General features: G+C 40.5%; 1 protein-coding gene across 18 annotated transcripts in view; it reads right to left on the bottom strand.

Annotated features, from left to right (window-relative positions):
* Window positions 1-19,720, bottom strand: part of TENM2 (teneurin transmembrane protein 2) — a 1,151,751-nt gene that overhangs the window by 368,090 nt on the left and 763,941 nt on the right. For 15 of the 18 annotated variants that reach the window (XM_086711354.1, XM_086710377.1, XM_086710256.1 and 12 more), the window contains one exon: window positions 12,565-12,774. The exons of the other annotated variants lie outside the window; for them this stretch is intronic. In XM_086711354.1, the coding sequence (XP_086567480.1) occupies window positions 12,565-12,774 (210 nt within the window). The remainder of the gene's footprint in view (window positions 1-12,564; window positions 12,775-19,720) is intronic. 18 annotated transcript variants of the gene reach the window in all.

Genomic DNA, 19,720 nt, shown 5'->3' with positions numbered 1-19,720 from the left:
GCACTGAGATAAAGGAGACCAGAGAAGGATCAGATGGAGGAACATGTTTGGGTTTAAATCTGTTAAGTTTCATTCCAGAACTGGAATTGACATTTGAATTGTCTATTGGACATCCTAGCGGAAATATCCAGGGCAGTTAGATATGTTAGGTAAAAGATTTGACCTGGAAAAAGGGATAGCAGGGCCATAAAGTCATAACCAGTAATTTAAATTTTGAATGTGAATGATCTCCCCATGGGAGAGTGTGTAAAAAGTAAAAGAAAAAGGGCCTGGGTTTTAACTTGCAAATGCTTTGGCATTTAAGGGATAAACAGAAAAGGTATTCATAGGAAGACAGAAGTGGTCAGAAACAAAGGAAAGAGGAAGAGAAGTATGTAGAACCAGAGATGCCAAAGGAAAGGGCAGTTAAGGAGGAAGAACAGTCACAAACTGTGAGATCTGATTAGAAATGTTTACTAAATTTAGCAAATAGGAGGGCCTGGTGAGTGTAGTAGAAGTAGTTAATAACTAAGCAAAAATAATAGGTTGCAGAATAGGTGGGAAGTGAGAATAGAGTGAGAGAGGATAGAAAACACTTCCTAGAAATTTTTCACAGAGAGAAATAATTCCCTACATATTTAAATCCTGTTGGCAAAGATCCTCCAGGGAGGGGATACTACAGGAAGAAGGTGAGATCAGATGGGATCTAGAACACAGGGGTGGCGGGGGGGGGGGGGGGGGGGGAAGATGACTATGATGGTTTCCCATTGTGGCAGAAATAAGATAGGAGGCTTTGAGCTCTATACCCATAAACAACATCTAGCAGCTCTGTCTTGCTTCCTATTCAACTGGATGCTGATGTGTATTGAATTGTGCCCCTGAAAAGATATGTTGAAGTCCTAACCCTTGGTATTAGTGAATGTGATCTTATTTGGAAACAGGATCTTCACAGATGTAATTAAGTCATCTTAATTATACTGAGTAAGAGTGAGCCCTAAATCCAATCACTGATATCCTTAAAAAGGGGGATTTGGAGACCCAGAGATACATACAGTAAGAAGATGACCATGGAAAGATGGAGGCAGAAATTAGAGTTACATTGCTACAACCAAGGAATGCCAAGTGTTGCTGGCAACTATTGGTAGCCAGGAGAGGGAAGGAAGGGTTTTCCCCAAGAGCCTTTAGAGGGAGCATGTATCAACCAACACCACGATTTTCGACTTCTGTCCTCTAGAACTGTGAGAGAGTAAGTTTCTATTGTTTTAAACCACCCAGTTTGAGGTGCCATCTAACAGTAGCTATAGGAAACTAATACAGATTGCCAAAACCAGGAATTCCTTAGACTAGTACCTAGAGATTATGGCCATACCTCCAAAAACTTAGCATTAGAGGCAACTACCTCAAAGGCACCATCAACTCAGGGCAGCAGCTACTAAAAAAAATGAAAAGTCTTCCTTAGATAAACATGCATCTTTTCTCATCACGCCATATGGTACCCTCTTCTGTTCTAACAGTGATCAAGCTCACACCCACAATCAGAGATGATTTTAGATCTACAAACATTACAATGACCTGCAGTCAACAGGCCCAAGTAGGAAGGCCTTCACTGAAGATGCATCTGCCTCTATACAGCTCCTGTCTACCATTGTCCTTTTAAAACTGGATCAATGAGAATGCCTTGAATGCATCTCGACTTGCACCAAATATTAAATGATATAGAGAGACCAAAGAAATGACCCTTGTCTTTAAGTGGTGACAATTTAATGTTGACACAAGTGACTTATATGCATGAAATACCAAGAGAATATTACAAATCAGAACGTAATGAAGTGCTAAATTGAATAAGGCAGACTGTAAGACTGTGAGGCAATTCTGACTCTGGCTCACGTTGGGCAGAGTTGGTTGGGAAAACTTTGGGAACAAGATGGGACCTGTACTGAGATGGATGCTGGCTTAGTAATGAGGAAGCAGAGTGGTTACATTACTCTCTCTGTTTTGTGCCATCCTAAGCTGGGGATTTTTAGTAAGGCTGGGGGCAGGGTTGGGATAAAGAGCTAAAGTCCTAACAACTGCACGGGCTCCCTAATCAACAGAAACAAGTGTAGTCAAATCTATAGATATGATAAAAATGCTCCAGTGCCTAACCATTCAACACCTAGCACTGTCTCAGACACACAGCCCTTGATCAATACATATTTGCTGAATGACAATACGCCTGAGAATATTAAATAGCTACCATTTGGAGGTTCTGACATTGTATTAAGTGTTCTGCATGCCCCCATCTTTTGTATTTTCTTTTGACTTTTTTTCTTTTGATCAAAATTTAGAAAATGAACTCAGTTTAAATGATCAAATAGTTATACAACATTTGGTTCAAAAATAGCAATCATTTTCCATCACCACCAATTTTTTCCTTCCCAGAGGCAACTATATTTACCTTTTTTTTTTTTTTTTACATAGGAGAGGCTGATCTTGGCTTTTTGCTCTACCTTCCCAGTACAGATGTATCTTTTCCATCTCCCCATTTTTCTTAGATAATGCTTAGACTGTTATTAAATGTTGACACTATTATGGCCATGTAAATGCTATCCAGAGCTAAACCATGTAGTAAATCATGAATATTTTTAAATTTTTTGATTATTTTTTTTCTGGAGTTGTCTTTTTAAAATTTACTTTAGGAGTGCCTGGGTGGCTTAGTCCATTAAGCGTTCAACTCTTGATTTCAGCTCGGGTTATGATCTCACGGTTTGTGAGTTTGAGCCCCACATCAGGTTCTGCACTGAGAGCTGGGAGCCTGGTTGGGATTCTCTCTCTCCCTTTCTCTCTGCCCCTCCCCCCTCCCCTGTTCTCTCTCTCTCTCTCTCTCAAAATAAACAAACAAACATTAAAAAAAGATTTACTTTAATATCTATACACTTATCACTCCAGAGACTGATTCCTGTGGGTCAAGTTCCTGTTGTACTACTTAATTACTAAGTATCCTTAGGCAAGTTACTTAACCAATCTGTGCCATAGTTTTCCCTTCTGTACAACAGGGATAATAGCAAAACACAGTGTAGTGGTGTCAATTTCTCCAGACAAAACGCCACAAAGCATGTTGTGGTCAAACAAAGTTGAGTTTACTAACTCACTGCAAGGAGGAATGGGGAACCATGGAGTGCTTCAGTAGAACGGGACTGTAGGGGGCTGTGTTACATGATCTTAGAGAAGGCTCAAGGAAACAGGTTCACTCTGCATTTGGTGCTGTCGGAGAGGGGGTGATTCTGTGATTAGACATTTAAATGTATTGTATCTATAGGAAGGGTTGACAAGAAGAGGCTGATGCTTTAACTGATAAAGAAAGAACACTCATTTCAGCCTGGAGAGGGAAATGTTTTGAATATTTGTGTTTGGGATAACAACCTTGTTTCTGTCTGTGTTTAAGCAATATTATAAAGTGGTGTTATTTTTATTTCATCCTAGCCACACAGTGGCCTTGTTGCGTTTTGGTGTTCTCCAAGATTGTTTCTACTAAGGGAGAGAACACCATGACCCAGCTGGGGATGCCAGGCTAGCTCCAGACAGCACCTCTGCCTAGATGTTGGCATCAGGCTGGTTCCTAGCACCAAGGGCTACTTTTCTCTTTCTCAGTGGTGAGGATTAAATGAGCTATCATTTACATATAAAAAACATTAGTAAAATGGTTGCCATAGAACAAGCCCTTAAAATGTTTGTTATAGGACACTAAAAGCACAGGCAACAAAAGAGAAAACTAGGGAAAGTGGACATCAAAATGAAAAACCTTTGCTTATCCAAGGAGACTCAAGAGAGTGAAAAGGCAACCTGCAGAATGGGAGAAAATGTTTGCAAATCATACTTCTAATAAGTGACTGATATCTAGAGTACATAAAGAACTCCAATTCAACAGCAACAAACATCTTATTAAAAGCTAGGCAAAGGACTGAAGCACATATTTCTCCAAAGACAACACACAAATGGCCAATAAGTACCTGAAAAGATGCTCAAGATCACTAATAATTAGAAAAATGCAAAAAAACCCACAATGATCTATCACCTCACATTCATTAGAATGGCTACTATAATAAAAAAAAAGGAAACAAAATAATCATCAGTAAGGACAGAGAGAAACTGGAATCCATGTGCATTGCTGGAGAAAATGTAAAATGGTATAGCCACTATGGAAAACAGTATGGCAAGTCCTCACAAAATTAAACACAGAGTTACTGTATGTTTCAGTGATTTCACTCCTGGCTAATATACCTAAAAGAAGTCAGAGCAGGTACTGGAACAGATGTTTGCACACCCATGTTCATAGCAGCATTATTCACAATAACCAAAAGGTGGAAACAACCCAAGTGTCCATTGACCTATGCATGAATAAACAAAATGTGGCATAGAGATACAAAAGAATATTGTTCAGTCTTAACAATGTAGGAAGTTCTAACACATGCTACAATATGGATGAATCTTGAAAACATTGTCCTGAGTGAAATAAGCTGGTTACAAAAGGACACATACTGTGTGATTCCACTTCTAGGAGGTACCTAGTAGTCCAACTTATAGAGACAAAATAATATGGTGGTTGCAGGGGGTGGGGTGGGGAGGGGAAGTAGAGAGTGTTTTATGAGTCCAAAGTTTCTGTTAGGGAAGATTAAGATGTTTGGAGATGGGTGGTGGGGTGATTACAACACTGTGAATGCATTTAATGCCATAGAACTGTATGCTTAAGAATGGTAAAAATGGTGGGGCTGGAGTCTGAGTGGCCAGTTGGTTGAGCGTCCAACTTTGGCTCAGGTCATGATCTTGCAGTTTGTGAGTTTGAGCCCCGCATTGGGCTCACTGCTGTCAGCCTGTCAGTACAGAGCCTGCTTCAGATCCTCTGTCCCCCTCTATCTGTCCCTCCCTCACTTATGCCCTCCCCAAAATAAATATTTAAAAAATGGTATAAATGGAAGATTTCCATTTATATATATTATTACTACAATAAGTGTTAGCTAAACTAAAAAACAGTATCAAACCTGACCTCTGCTCCAACTGTCTAATTCTTTCAAAATATTTAATGCAAAAAAATGCCATTTAATATTCATTACAACTGTAGAAGCTTTATTACTTTTACTACTGTTTTACAGGTTTAAAAAAAAAAAGGAGACCTAGATTATGTTGTTCAACATTATTGTGTTAGAAAGTGGCTGAGCTATAATGTGAATCCAAGTAGGACAGACCTCAGAGTCCAACTCTTAAGAATATGGTTACTCTGTATTATTTTGGGAGACGTCAAGAGATTTACCTGGGGCTAGGACTCTAACGAAACTGCCCATTGGTAAATGTAATCCATCTTTTCATTCAAGAGAGAACTGAGATATCTCTAATAAGGGAATGGGGCCACACTTTAAAGTGGCTATTGAAAAGTATGCAAGAAGCTACTTAAGATTAAATGCAGTTTTTAAGGGACTTTGGGAGAAGCTGAAGTTCTGGATAAAAGCTATTAGGGCAGGAAACTGTTAAGATGTGGCATATAGCTACTATTTTCTGGGCTTGCCTAGGACCTCTTTGTGTATGTACCAAGGAACAGGGACAGAGATGGAGAGGTAGAATGTACACAACACTTATCGACCTTGGGAATTTTGTCAATAGCAAGATTATTTGCTGAGGAGGAGCAGTTCTGTGCCATATGCCACTTCTATGCTGCGCATCTCCAAAGGAATTACCTGTCCATCTTGCTTGTGTGCTCATTTGCACCATGGTACAGAAAAGCGGTTCCAACCCTAGCTGGGCTGGAAATTGATGGACCTTCAATCAAAAAGTGTATCTGTGTTGCAAGAAGGCACATCAGAAAAGAAAAGGTCTGGTCTCTGTTTGCGGTACTTCTGGGCTAGTTACCAGCATCAGGAAGGAGTCTTGAGAACCATCATTTCCCAATTCTCAGGGTAAGAGACATTGTTTCAGAGGCCAGGGTGAATCTCTAGGAGCCCAGGTCAGTGCTGGAGGCAGTATGCTTTTTCCACTTGCTGCCGGGTTGGCTTTTAACATTTTCAGCTAAGTGTTACAGTCCCCCAGGTCACATTTCTCATCTTCTGCCAGAAAGCGGTAAGGAGCTGCTTTGCTGACTGTAGGTCAGTGGCCTAGAGGGTGGAGTGAAATCCAGACTACCCAGGAGGAGGGTATGGGGGCCCTATAACTGGGACAGCCTGGTCAAGCTGGGCACAAGGGACTTACAAAAAGAATGTTAGAGCAAGAATGGAAGGTTAGAGACCTTTTGGTCCCAAGGACAACCTTGACAGGTAGGGAAGCAGTAGCACAGGGTAACTGAATGATTTGCCAAAGATCAAGCTGTGAATCAGGGACAGAGCAGAGAATAACCGAGTTCTCCAATTCCCACTTCAGAGCTGCCCCATTACGTCTGTGATTCCCAAACTTATCAGACCAGAAGAACACTTGAAGGGAGCCATAAAGTCACAGTTTCTAACCCCCTCTGAAATTTATTAAACCGAAGTCTATGGGAAAAGTGTGGGGATACGTGTGCTTCTCAGAGAAGTGGAAGAGTATTGTGTGATGCTGTCATTATTTTTTCAGACTTTAAAAAACTGTAGCCCATCCCCCTTAATATATTGTTTTCACTGCATTCTGTGCAGTGCATATCTATTTAAGCTACACAAATATTTTAACATTTAAGAGAGGGATGAGAAAAAAAGTCTCTGAAGTTAGGAAAGTTGGATTTGAAATCCAGGTTCTTCATTTCCCAGCTTTGTGATATGGGCAAGTTACTTCACTTCTCTGTGCCTCAGTTGTCTCATCAATAAAATGGGTACAATGGCAAACCTTACTGCCTTGGGATGTGGTGTGGGGGGGGGGTCACATAACAGTAAATGAAGAAAGGTATATGAAGTGCTTGGCCTAACAGCTAACATGAGGGGAGGAAAAATTCTCAGGCTGAGGGCCGAACCCCATGTGGCTATGCACTTAGGGCAGGAGCAGTGGCTGTCTCTGTGACCTCTACACCCTCGAGACACCACCCTGGACTTGGCCACACTGCCCAGGGGCCTGGGAACTCCTCTGGAGGAGAAGCAGCCAGGGCCAACCACTGCCTGGGCCCCAGGAAGGGGTTACAGGGAGCTCTGAACATCTGACTCAGACAGCCAGGTTGAGCCAGGGAAGAATTCAGAACCAAGTGGCTCACGCGCGAAACAAACTCAATGTGATAAAGGGAATGACGTTGGGACTTGATTTCCAGACCCTAAGATCACAGTGAGAAAGGAAGTCTTTCCCAGACAGGTGTACCCTCTCTGGTCAGGAGTCCTACCCAGAGTATCCACCCTGTTCTTTGCAGCAGCCCTGCCACGACAATGTGCCCAAGCAGGGTTTTTTAAAACCGTCTCATTTAAATATGAACTATAAAGGCCTACAGTGCCTAAAAACGTCCAAAACAGAACACAAAAGAGGTCTATTGAATATTTTTTATAAAATAAGCATATTCCCCACGTGGAGACATTCTGATCTGCCCTCCTTCCCTTTAATTATCTGTTTTTTTCCATCATACATGATAAAAATAAGTCAATTAATAAAATGAAGGGATGTACTGAAGACAATTAATTAATTAATTTAATAAATATTGAGCATCTGCTATGAATCTGAGATCAGAAACCCTGCGGTGGAGGTCTCCACATGATGGAGTGAAGCAGAGGAGACAGCAGAGCCTACAAAGGGCAGAAGATGAAGTCAAAATGCAGGACATGCGGAGAGGTGGCAAAGCACCTCACACTGTACAATGACTTTTAAAAAAGGAGTCAGTGTTATCAGCACAGGACAATCATCAATGTGCATAGTAATTGCTGTGAGCTCTTCAGAAAATCCAAAACTGAATTAAATTACACTGAGCATAGCTGCTTAAGAGGGCAAGACAATTTATAGTATGTTAGAGAAAAGAAATTCACCCAAAGCTAAAATATAATAAGGGGGAAGAAGTTTCATTAACTTAAGAAAAATTCTGGGTACCCCCTTTTTGCTTGTCCCAAATCCAGCCCCATGGACGATGGGTGGGCCATCCTCGAATGGTATGCTTTCATTTTCATCAGACTATAGAAGTTCTAACATATCTGTGGCTATGCAGACAAATTTGTAACATAGAATATCTGTTTTTATAGGTCTAACTACAACCTCAAAGTCAGTTAATTCCTAAAAAAATTTAGTCATGAGCAATGATATTTAAGGACTCTTGTCTCCGGGAATGAGGTATATACATGGTAAAACTAAGGTTTATCTATGGATCAAGTTTTATCCCTGGGCTGTGCAATGTTTGGACATTTGTAGAATTGTCTTTTAACTGCAAGTGTTTTCTATGGCTTATGTGGGGGACATTTACAAGAAATTTTGACAGGAAATTCTTTAGCAAATGTATTATGGCATGGTACTGAGAATTTAGTCATCTGGGATGCACACATTATCTCTTTTAAGGGAAATTTATTTCTGGCCTCCCTATGAGAATTCATAGAATTTCCCTGAAGAAGTTGATTTGTTTTCATCTCATGGATGTTATGCATCTTGTCCTAAATGTGTTTCCCTTTTTTCTTTGGTTTCTAGGAAGCTTAGAATCAAGTTTTCTGCTTATCTTAAAAAACGGAATGTGACTTTACATATGAGCCTATACATATGTTTCCCACCCTATCTCCCATACATTTTTCCTTCACCCTTACTGTGTCATCTAATTATAGTTTTCCAGTAAAAAAAAGTGTCATAAGCTATCAAATATTATGGGGGAGATATAAGAAAATGAACAAATGAATAGATGGTTGAATGAGTGAATGCATGGATGGCTGAATAAATGAATGGAGTTGTTCTCTACACTGGATCTTGGCCAAGAGGTGGGAAGTGATGGAGTTCTTGCTTTCTGATGCTGAATAAGTAAGGTAATCATTAAGTTAGGTAAGCAACTGAATTCTTGGGCCACTCATGGAAACCTGAAGCTGGCTGGTCCTGATGTACTATTTTTGTTTATAATTAACTAAGACATCGCTTTTTTTTAAAAAGGGCTTGGGGCACCTTTAATGCACAAATGAAGACTCTCCAACTGAGACATCTCTTTTGCCACAAAGGACCAAATGAAAGGGTCCTGGCAGAGACTTCTTTTTTACATTCCTTCTGTATAGTTTGATGTTACTAATGAAGGTTTTAAACCCTTTATTTAGACTTTAAAAAAAAACCCCAAAATTCAACCTTTTATGAGAGGGGAGGTGAGCCAATGTTTTTAGATTATCATGTGGCTGCATGTATATTTTCTGCCTTGTATGCTGATAGCAAACTGCAACCCTATTCTGATTTGGAAGGTTGTCTTATTCTTCCATCTGCAGGATCCTCCATTATGCTGCTGCTGGGATCCAGATTTTTTTCCAGATGAGTTATTTCATAGGATTTGAAATTATGCTTCTGTATACAGGAAACAACTCTGGAGGTAACCCGCTCTGGCAGAAGATCAGAACACGGGATGAGCCACTTGCCAGAGCTCAGCTACCTGGAAGAAAATGCTTGAAGGGAAAGGAAAACACCACTCTTCAAAGCATCTCACTAGCCATATCTGGATATCTGCTCGATTGGCATAGATTGAGGGTTAGAACAATTTGGCTCTGGAGGTGCTGAGGTTTTAGTACTGTCCACTAAAAAATACACTACCATCATAGAAAATAATGACAGTCAAGTCATAAAGGTGAAGTTTTCTTGTTGCTTTGAGGATGTTTTCATGTTGTCAAAAACATTTTAGTTGTGTAGTTTATGTCCAGTTTGTCTCTTTAGAACAGAGGCTCTTTGGGCAGGAAATGTGCACAGTGACTCTCCTAACGATGGGCTTCACTAATGTTAAGTATTAACAGCAACAAGAAGAGGCCAAATAAATTTTTTTTACTGTCATGTATGGGCTGAATATGTTGGAAGAGGTTTTATTTCACATAAGAAAGAGACAAAGATCAAATTGGTACCAGATCTTCAGAACACAAGGTCAGTGACAAGAAACCAACTTAAAAAATTCTGTGTAATTAACCAGCTAAACGTAACACAACCAATCACCTGGTCATTTTGTGTCAAGACACCTACAGAAAATCCAGCCCCTTTCATCAAATTCAATTCAGAACACGGAGACACAGCTTTGTACTTTGCATCTTCTGTGTCAAACTCTATTTTCAATCCTTTATGTCAAATCTAAATTCATGGCAACAGCATTCAGATCTTGATAGAATCCCCAAATCGCTCTAGACCCAAAATCCATTCCACAAGACACACACACACCTAAGAGCACACATATTTGTACTGGACTTGCACTCACTTAGCTAAGCGAGAGTCAAGAATTTTGAATGACTGCCTGTTGGCTAGAGCTTTAGCAAGTTTTCATATAAGTACCTGCTGAAAACAAGGGTATTGCACAATCGGGTGTTCACCCCTCGGGTGAAGAAATCATATCCATACAGCTCTCATTTGGGATGAAAATGGACCCTCAAATGTTCTGTGGTATTTTCCCTGTTACTGAAGCTTAAATCACTATCAATCTTAAGCGAGCTGAACAAATTGACGTGACTGATGAAAAATGGATAAGTTTGACTCCGAACACACAGAACTGTTGTGTCCACCAAAATGAGGTCTTGATTAGTCAGAAAGCCAACAAAAATACCCTATCAACAACTTACAATCTGATACAATGTCAAAAAGGAAAAGAAATCACTCAGTGTTATCACTGAGAAAACGTTCTGTATGGCCCTGAGATACAAACTGACCTCTCTTATGGAAATCATCTTTGCCTGGCTATCTATATATGCATAAAAGGATATACTTTTTAAAAGCTCATTTTCTCCCTAATAATTGTCTGTTTTTAAAAAGCTATCAGCAGGTGCACCTCATTTCAAAAGCCTCTTGTCCTTCATAATACAATATTCATCACGATTACATAGTATGAAATAAAAAGCAGCAAAACATAAGCGAGGATAGTTCAATTAAATGCAACATAATCTCTGCAGCAAAAAGTGGTTCTGTAGCTAAAATCAGGTTCCAATGAAAGGAAAAAGGGAATATATTTCCACATATTTTTAATTATATAGAATTTCCTCAAACATGATTTTTCATAATATATTCCATTAAGTTAACATCACATTTGAAGAAAGAGCATTTTCCGATTTCATTTTAAGCCTGATTTTGAGCAATTACAGTGTCATTGTTCCGCGGTAGAAAGGTTGAATTCATTTACTGTGTGGTTATGCTAGTTATGATTGATGTCTCTTCTCCAAATGATAAACCAATCACCCCAATGATGTAATGTCATTTTAAGAGTGCCATAATCACATTTCTCTCAAACTAGAAGCTCTGATGAGTTCTAATAAAGATTTATGGTAGATTAAAAGCCTTCATAATATCAACAATGGATTGCTCATTTGATGAGAGATTTGATTAGGTAATTTTTTTGAAAAAGAATACGAGTTTACTAAATATATCAGGCCTGGCTTTGAAGAAGGGCATGGGCCATCATAGAGAGCAGTCCATCATTCCATCTGCAGAATGAATCATCTTCAGTATATTTGGGGGGTCCTCTCTAAACCAGAGGTTGAGGCCTGTGGTGGCATATTCTCGTGGATGAAGCCAAAACACAACCTCACTAAGGTGCACTCTTGGCATGGAAAGCTCCTTATTGCCTTTGATGCGATATGTTAATTAACATATTGAGACGATAACTCCAAAGCTTTTGGGTCAGGAGCGATTAATTTCTGAAAACGTCTCTCTTTGGGCCATGGGTACTTAACCCTAGATGTCGTCCACTCCTATGTTTGTATGTTTTGTGAACATTTCACCAACAAGACATCAAAATAAGGCATGACCATTGCTGAGCCCAGGGCAATTCTACCTAAAATCCAGAGATTGGAGCTGCAGCAGTAGCCACAAAATCCTCACAGGTGGCACAGAACCTTGTGACCAGTGCCTCTGCTCTGTGCAGGTGAAAACCACAAGGATAATTCAAGTTTTAGAGGCAATATTTATCATGGTACCATGCGATCAGCTTGTTAAATTCAAGTGAAGTGGTACATGCTGAGGGTTATAGGAGAGGTCACCCCCCAAACACTTTAGACTTGGCAAGGCATTCAGTATTCATGTCAAGGGAATGCATTTTAATCACAAAATCATCTAAACAAGCAAGCAAGAAAGAGTCAGAAGCCAACCATCAAAAAGCAAGAGATCTGAAATGCACACAAATTGGGCACGTGAGGGTGTCCAGGGTCACTCGGCTATGACCAGAATGGTAGTAATACAAAATTCAATATTCCATTGTCTCTCTACACTTCACCTTTGAGACCCGAGTGCTCTCATGTGCAGCAGTGGGCAAATCCCTCTCACTGAAGGAGGCCCAAGCCCTGTTAAGATAAGCAAAACCTCTTTAGTAACTGCGACCTTCAATAAATGTATCCTGGAACAGCAATGCCACAAAGCGACAAGCCTATTTCACCTGATGCTGCCCACACCACCTTCTCCCCAGCCCTCGAGTCAGAGTTGTCATTCTGCCGGAGACGTGAGAATGTCACACAGACAACACCACACATTCAGACACCACAGTTTCCTTACCACTGCTGGAGGCTTGCTGGGGCCCTGAGCATGCTCTGAGCAGGTATGAATTGGGGGAGAACTCCTCATCAGGGTTGGTGTCCATGATTTGATGGGAGGTGTTGCTGTCTAGCAATGGCATCTGGCAGCTAACTGGTGGAGGATTATGGGAGCTAGGCAGCTGAGCAGATGGGAGGAGGCTAGACGAGGATGTAGGTGGAATGGGACGACCTGGGAAAGAGGACAGAGGGGTCAAAGGTCAGCAATGAGTGTCATGAGAGCATCCAGAGAAAGTTACATTGAAACCACCTCACAATATAAATATCCAAAAAAAAAAAAAAAAAAAAAAAAAGGAAAGAAAAGAAAGAAATGCTCCAAATGTATTTTTTTGAGTGTTTTGATGTTTCTCCAAATGTCCAAATTCATACTGCAGGTAGCTACATATTTCACAAAATGAGCATGAGTGGAAATATCCATCTAAAGGGCTGAAGTGCAATCATTCAGGAAAACATCCATTTCTTTCTATCTTCCCTGTTACAGCCCTACTATAATTCCCTATAATCTCTCACTGGACTATCTCTTTTACTGGTCTCCTTGCTTCCTCTCTTGCCATACATCCAGACACTCCCTACTGTCTGCATCCCTTCTCTACAGCAGCCAGAATATGTGTGTGTGTGTATGTGTGTGTGTGCATATGTGTATGTATGTATGTATGTATATATATATATATATATATATATATATATATATATATATATATAAAATGTTTATTTTTGAGAGAGAGCACGCGTGAGCACGAGTGGGGGAGGGGCACACTGGATCTGAAGTAGGCTCTGTGCTGACAGCAGAGAGCCTGACAAAGGGCTCAAACTCATAAACCGTGAGATCATGAACTGAGCTGAAGTCCGATACTCATCTGACTGAGCCACCCAGCACCCCCAGAGTGATATTTTCAAGACAGAAATCAGGTTTCATCACTTTCCTGCTTGGCACCCTTCAACGGCTTCCCACTACATGTAGAAAGAAACCAAGACTCCTTGTGATGACCTACGTGTTTTGTCTCCTGTGGCACAAGCTGCTTCTTCCGCCTTACTTCCAATAGTGGCCTCTACTTGCCCCCTTATTCTCCAGCCAATGTAGCCATCTTTACTTCTGTTGCTTGAACATGCCATATCATTCTGTCTTCTGAGTCTTTACATTTCCTGTTCCTCTGTGTGGAATATTCGCCCCACCTGCCATCTCACTGATTTTTACAAGCCTGCTCCTTCCCTCGAAACTTTTCCTGTTTGCCTTCTTTCAAGCTGCTCACCTATGTGCTCTATCCTATTAGCCTGTTTAAGTTTCTTCAGAGCCCTTAATACTATGTGAAGGTGGACATCTGCCTACATTACTCACCCCTGTACCCTCAATAATTTCCTAACGAACAGCACTTGCAGAATGAATGAGCAACCAAACTGGTTTAGGGTAGAGGTAGAAAGGGCCACACATTTGCATCCTAAAGAATTTGCCAATGCCTCCACTCTGTCCACCACCGTTTTGTTCTTGTTTTGTTTTGCATACCATGGGGGAATTCCTACAAAGCTCGGCTACTCCAGGCAGGAGGAAGAGCAGCCAGCCCGCAGGTGGTGGGCAGTAACTTGGAGCTGCTAGAGGATCAAAAAGTTCTCCTACCACACAGAAGCCTGCTGCAACCTCTCTTTCACATGGCAGGGAGCTCCTGGCAGCCAAATTGCTGAGTGAAGATAATTGCTGTGTGTACTTTCACCTGATTCACCCTTACATGTTGGGGTCCTTGCAATTGCTTGCATGCTGGTTTGCTCATTTGGGAAGTTCAAAAAAAATGAGCCAAGACTAGCAGCCCATGGGATATGCCCTAGAGCTGGAGGTGTGGAAAGAAGGGTAGGGTGTTGACAAAGCAAACCCAAGAAATCAGGTTAGAGTTTCAACTCAGGCAAGAAGTATCTGAGTCAGAAGAAATGTGTTTTCCTGCTTTTAGATGGACTACATATGTGAATATGTTTTCAGCACCTCAACTGGATGCCATTTTTTTGTGGCCACCTTTACAATTGTATTTCTCGATCTATTCCTCAGGGCATTAAATGTTATTGTTAGATCAGTTTGGTTCAGTAAAATTTAAAAGTGAGTCTTATGTATAATCCACTCAATATTGAGAACATAAAAAAAAGACAGGGCCACCTAGGTAGCTCAGTTAAGTGTCCAACTCTTGATTTTGCCTCATGTCATGATCTCATGATTCATGAGATTGAGCCCTGCCTAGGGCTTTGTGCTGACAATGAGGAACCTATTTGGGATTCTCTCTTTCCCTCTCTCTCTGCCCCTCCCCTGCTTGTGCAAACACATTCTCTCTCTCGCTCAAAATAAATAAATAAACATAAAAAAATAAGACATCATTCTTACCCTCATAGAGGTCACAGTCTAGTGGGGGAGGCAGACAGTAAGTACCATGTGATAAGAGGAGGAGGCATGTAATGACATGGTGTTGTCGAGGTGAAGGAAAGGGACACTTGGTCTAGCCCGGCCAGGGAGAGGTCAGGGTGGAAAGTTCAACAAGAATTCCCAGGACAGTTGATGCCTGAACAATCTTTGAAACAAGAGGAAATGGACCTCTGGTAAGAGGAAACATGACAAACAGTAGCACCGAGCCCCTAAGCCACTAGCTTATTGCCCTTTTTGAGGGTGGGAGTTGCAGAAAGAGACATGGAATAAGAGACTCTTACAGCTCACATGTTAGGGGCTCCTGTCCAGTAACACAGTTAACAAATCATCATCCTTGAAATAGAACAATGGGTAAGTGGAGTTTGATTTGAAAAAATCAATTTATGTATAACCGTTTGGAAGCCATGTAAGGCATGTTCCTACCAGAGGCTCTCACAAAGCAAGCCTGAACACCTCAGAGTTCCATCAGAGTTGGGGCTAACATTAATCAATACTTCTCCCATAGTTATCCCTCTACTAACTACCATCGTTAGGATTTTAACTGCCAATGTTTTTGTGCAATGACTGTCTGCCACTCACTGTGTCAGCCACTTTATATATAACATCTATTTCCCAAAATAATCCTATGAGGTTAGAATTATTATAATCCCCATTTTGTAAGTGGGGAAACTGAGGCACAGAGCAGTAAAACTCATAGTTAGCAGGTGACAGGGACCAGGAGTAAAACTCAGGTTTGTGTGTTCCAAAATCTACCCTCTAACCACTCTGTATTGCGTTTGCCCTAACAGCATGATGATGACAACGATGATGGAGGAAAAGGAAAAGGAGAAGGCGAAGAAGAAGAAGACAATGACCTATAAGGATCAGGGAAGGTTGATTTACAAATCATGTTTCCTGTTTCCCATTTCCTAGTCCCAAGGCACTCTCAAGATTTCAAGTAAGAAACATTTCTTTGAATAAATGGTTATTTATAGCATCTATCATATGGCAGAGTTCAAAGCTTTTCTTGTAATTTTGTTATGAAGTTCAAAGTGGTTCCTTCACAGCAGTGTTACCCTGTGCTTTCTTCAACGCCCTGAATTCGGAGGTGTCCTGACCAGGGCACAGTGAAGTCAGTGTTGTCGTCCACTTAGCAGTGAGGCTCTGGTAAGAACAGATTCTAACTCACAATCAATAGGCTTTAATGTTTGTATTATTGAGGCATATCTGGAAATGCATGTTGAAGAACAAGAATGGCTGGAAGCCAATTTTTAAATTCCTTTGAGTGACTGAGGTGGAACTGAAGTTCAAGTGCAATTTTCCAGGAGCCTGATATGATAGTTGCTGTGAAATCCCTCTTTACATGAACTTTTTGAAATTTTGTTCAGCATGAATTCATATCATATAGTTCAGACAGAACTGCTTTTTAATTTATACAAATACAGACAATGGAAGAGCAGTCATACCACAATGAAAGCACTGGGGTTACGTCAATGTATTGAAATACACATCATGGAACTGTCTGATTCCTGTTATTTTCCTGCCTTCTTTAAATCTGTGCTTTGGTAACTCCTTAAGCTGCTTGATGGTACCTACCATTACTTGGGAAATTTCTCAGTCCCTAGATCTGCCCCCAATCAAATTGTGTGCTGTTCTCTGTTTGCTATGTCATTTGCTAATTTTGTTCACTTATGCTACATTTTTCCCCCGACTATTCCAACTGACAGAGACCATCTGTACAGACACAAACAGGTTCCAAAGTACAGGGGAAAAAGTTGGAACTTATACAGGCTCACTTTATAGACCATGATTTCTTACTAAAATACCTAGTGTGGGATGGGCGTGTAACCAGGGGTATGTACTTATCTAATTCCTACTTTATGCATTACACAGACGCCCTGACCCCCAAACTATTTCTGAAGTTTCATTTTGAATGTGTAGAGAGTCCCCAGAAAATAGAGGGAAACTTGGTTTAATTAATCTGTTAAAACAGCAAGAGGAAACATGCAAAGGCAGCAATATGTCATTCATTAAACTCATATGGTCTTGTGTATGTGTGGGTGTGTATGTGTGTGTCTTTTCCAAGATCCCCATGTAAATCAAAGTCTAACTAATTATCTGTGTGATTGGGTTCCCCCACAACCTTGAAAATGGAGACTAATTTAGATTTTACTAATTTATCTTTTTCCAAATGAGTAAGATTTTGAGATAGTTTCAACTCGTAAAATATTTCTGATTAAAAGATCTACAGCTGGACAAAGAAGTTCCCTTGATAACTAGGATAGATTGGTAGTTTTGGATTGCTGTATTGAGAAGGATTCGGGGGTGCCCTGGATTCAGTGGAAAACAGTGGCATGATCAATTAGAACAATCCTGGACCAGGAATAGAGGAAAGGCAGAAGGTGCCAAGAGCTTATTTGCCACCCATGATCCAGGCCTTCATTCACCAACAGCTTCAGCCATACCTGAAAACTTCCTTCATCCTACACCATCTGTGTTTGAAGGAATGTTACTCCAATTCCCATCATCTCAATTATACCACCATTTTCCCTCCTTAATCTGATTTGGATTCAACTTTAGTTCTCCAAGAAAGGGCTACAATCTCCCCTCCATCCCCAAAGCAGTAAATATTATCTGTGAAATTGCTGGTCTGCCCAAATGTTGTTAATACATCCACTAATTTATGATAGGGACCATGTTGCAGATCAATTCCCAAAATTCACTTAAAACAACTGGTTCCTTTTTCATTCAAAAGATTAATGGCAAGAAGATATTAAAATATTCTGTATAGGCAATGCATAATTGATCTATGTAGTGACAAGTTGTCAGAATATTTGGTGGAACAGAATGATCAGGAGACAGTAAAAAAACAAACAAGAAACCAAAAAAGCAAAACCAAAAAAAAAAAAAAAAAACCTAAACAAACAAAAACCGAGTACCAGGAATAAGCAAACCCAAAATAATAATTTCAATGGCGGTATTACCACTTAAAAGTAAGATCTCGCTTTGTGCTAAGAAATGAGCAAATATTATGCATGTATTTTTCTTTTCAATACTCACAAATTTTCTATGAACCAAGCACTACTATCACCCCCATTTACAGATAAAGAAATAGGCTATCTTTCCTATCAATGCTCTGGTAGCAAACAGCAGAGATAGCTGGATTTGAATCCAGGCAATCTGACTCCAAAACCCAAGCCTTGAATGGTTCATTCTAGCATTTCTGCATCAGACAAGAATAATTGCTAACAAATGAATGGGATGTGAACCCCAAACTCATCAGTCCCCTTCTGGAATGTACCATTGAGGTTATCCTAGGGGAGGTAAGTAACCATGGGCAGAATCAAGGCTCCTCCCGGAAATTACCACAGTGACCATTCACATTGAATAAATAATGATTTGTGAAGACAGGAAGCAATTCGTGAACCAGAAACTGGAAATCTTCTGTGGCTCTGTAAGTTCAAGAATTTAATAAAAAATAGCTTTTGAGTTAAAGTTGAGTATTGCAAAATAACTGTATTAACGTAGACTAAACAGTTGGTTAGAGAATTCAAACAATTGTCCTAATGACATTTCCTAGTACTTTCTGCTTATTCAGATATTTGACTAACCATTTTCCTCCCCAAATGCTTGAGGTTTGTGAAACCCATATTTTTGATGGGGATAAAGAGTGAGGTACCTATTTGTGTAAAGAGAAATAATTTCAATATCTGAGATATTGCCTTCCTATTGCTTGTAATCAATGAATTTTTTAGAAGTGTGGGCCTACTTGCTTTTGAGTTCCATAAGAACATTTTTCAGGAAAATATATCAGTTTTTGGAGTTCTGCCTAGTTCTGCAAATGTGGTTTGCAGAGGGCTGTGTAGTGGGACATTCTTCAAGGTATGATGGGCTTCAGTGACACACTGGGGCATGGTAGCCATAGTGACTGCCACAAAAGGTACAAACAAGATACCCTGAAACTTTAGCTGAATTCTCTGCTTCCCGCTGAAGGGACATGGCTGAAGCCACCACACATCTATTCAGCCTGTATTATGTGCTAAGCATCAGGCTCAGGGATTTTATTTATGCCCCTTCCATAATTATTACAACACTGTCTAGAGATACACCTGAGAGTCATTACCAAGATGGCCACTCAGGTGTGTGAATTGCCACAGCTACAATGGATTATTCCGAAGCCTGGAGTTGCCAATTTATTCCATTCTCAATTTTCACCATGACGCAAATGAAACCTTGGACTCCACTGGATGTGATCTTTTGCAAACGTTTGTTTCTGCCTTCATGCATGAAGTATTTCTGTGCACTATGCAACCCATTCCTAACTTCTTGGCCTGCCTCATTGTTTCTGTCCTCCAAAGCCCACGTGAGGAAGAGAGAGGCATAGACTTTGGAGCCAGGCTGACTAAGCTCTGCTACTTTCTGTGTGAGTTTGAGCAGCTTACTTCACTTCTCTGGGCCTGATGATAATAACAGGGACTTCATACGTTGTTGTGAAGACTGGAGAGAATATATATAAGGTCCCTAGAATTGTGTTTGACACATGGTAGATACAAGGGCCTAGAGGGAGCTAATGACACTTGGAGCTTATTGTTTCCAATTTGTTCAGAAACAACTACTGTGTGTGTGCATGACTGTGCCATAAGTAGGGAGGCTCAGGGAGATGCTGAGGCTGGAACAACGCAGCCATCTTACCACTCAAGGGGAGACACTGCCTGAGAATGAAGTCAACAGGGCAGCAAGC

Source organism: Puma concolor, chromosome A1 (genome assembly GCF_028749965.1).
Source record: "Puma concolor isolate L17-30 chromosome A1, mPumCon1.1.hap2, whole genome shotgun sequence".
In the NCBI taxonomy this organism is placed as follows: Eukaryota; Metazoa; Chordata; class Mammalia; order Carnivora; family Felidae; genus Puma; species Puma concolor.
Note: the sequence above shows the minus strand (reverse complement) of the source record. Positions and strands in the feature narration are given on the sequence as shown.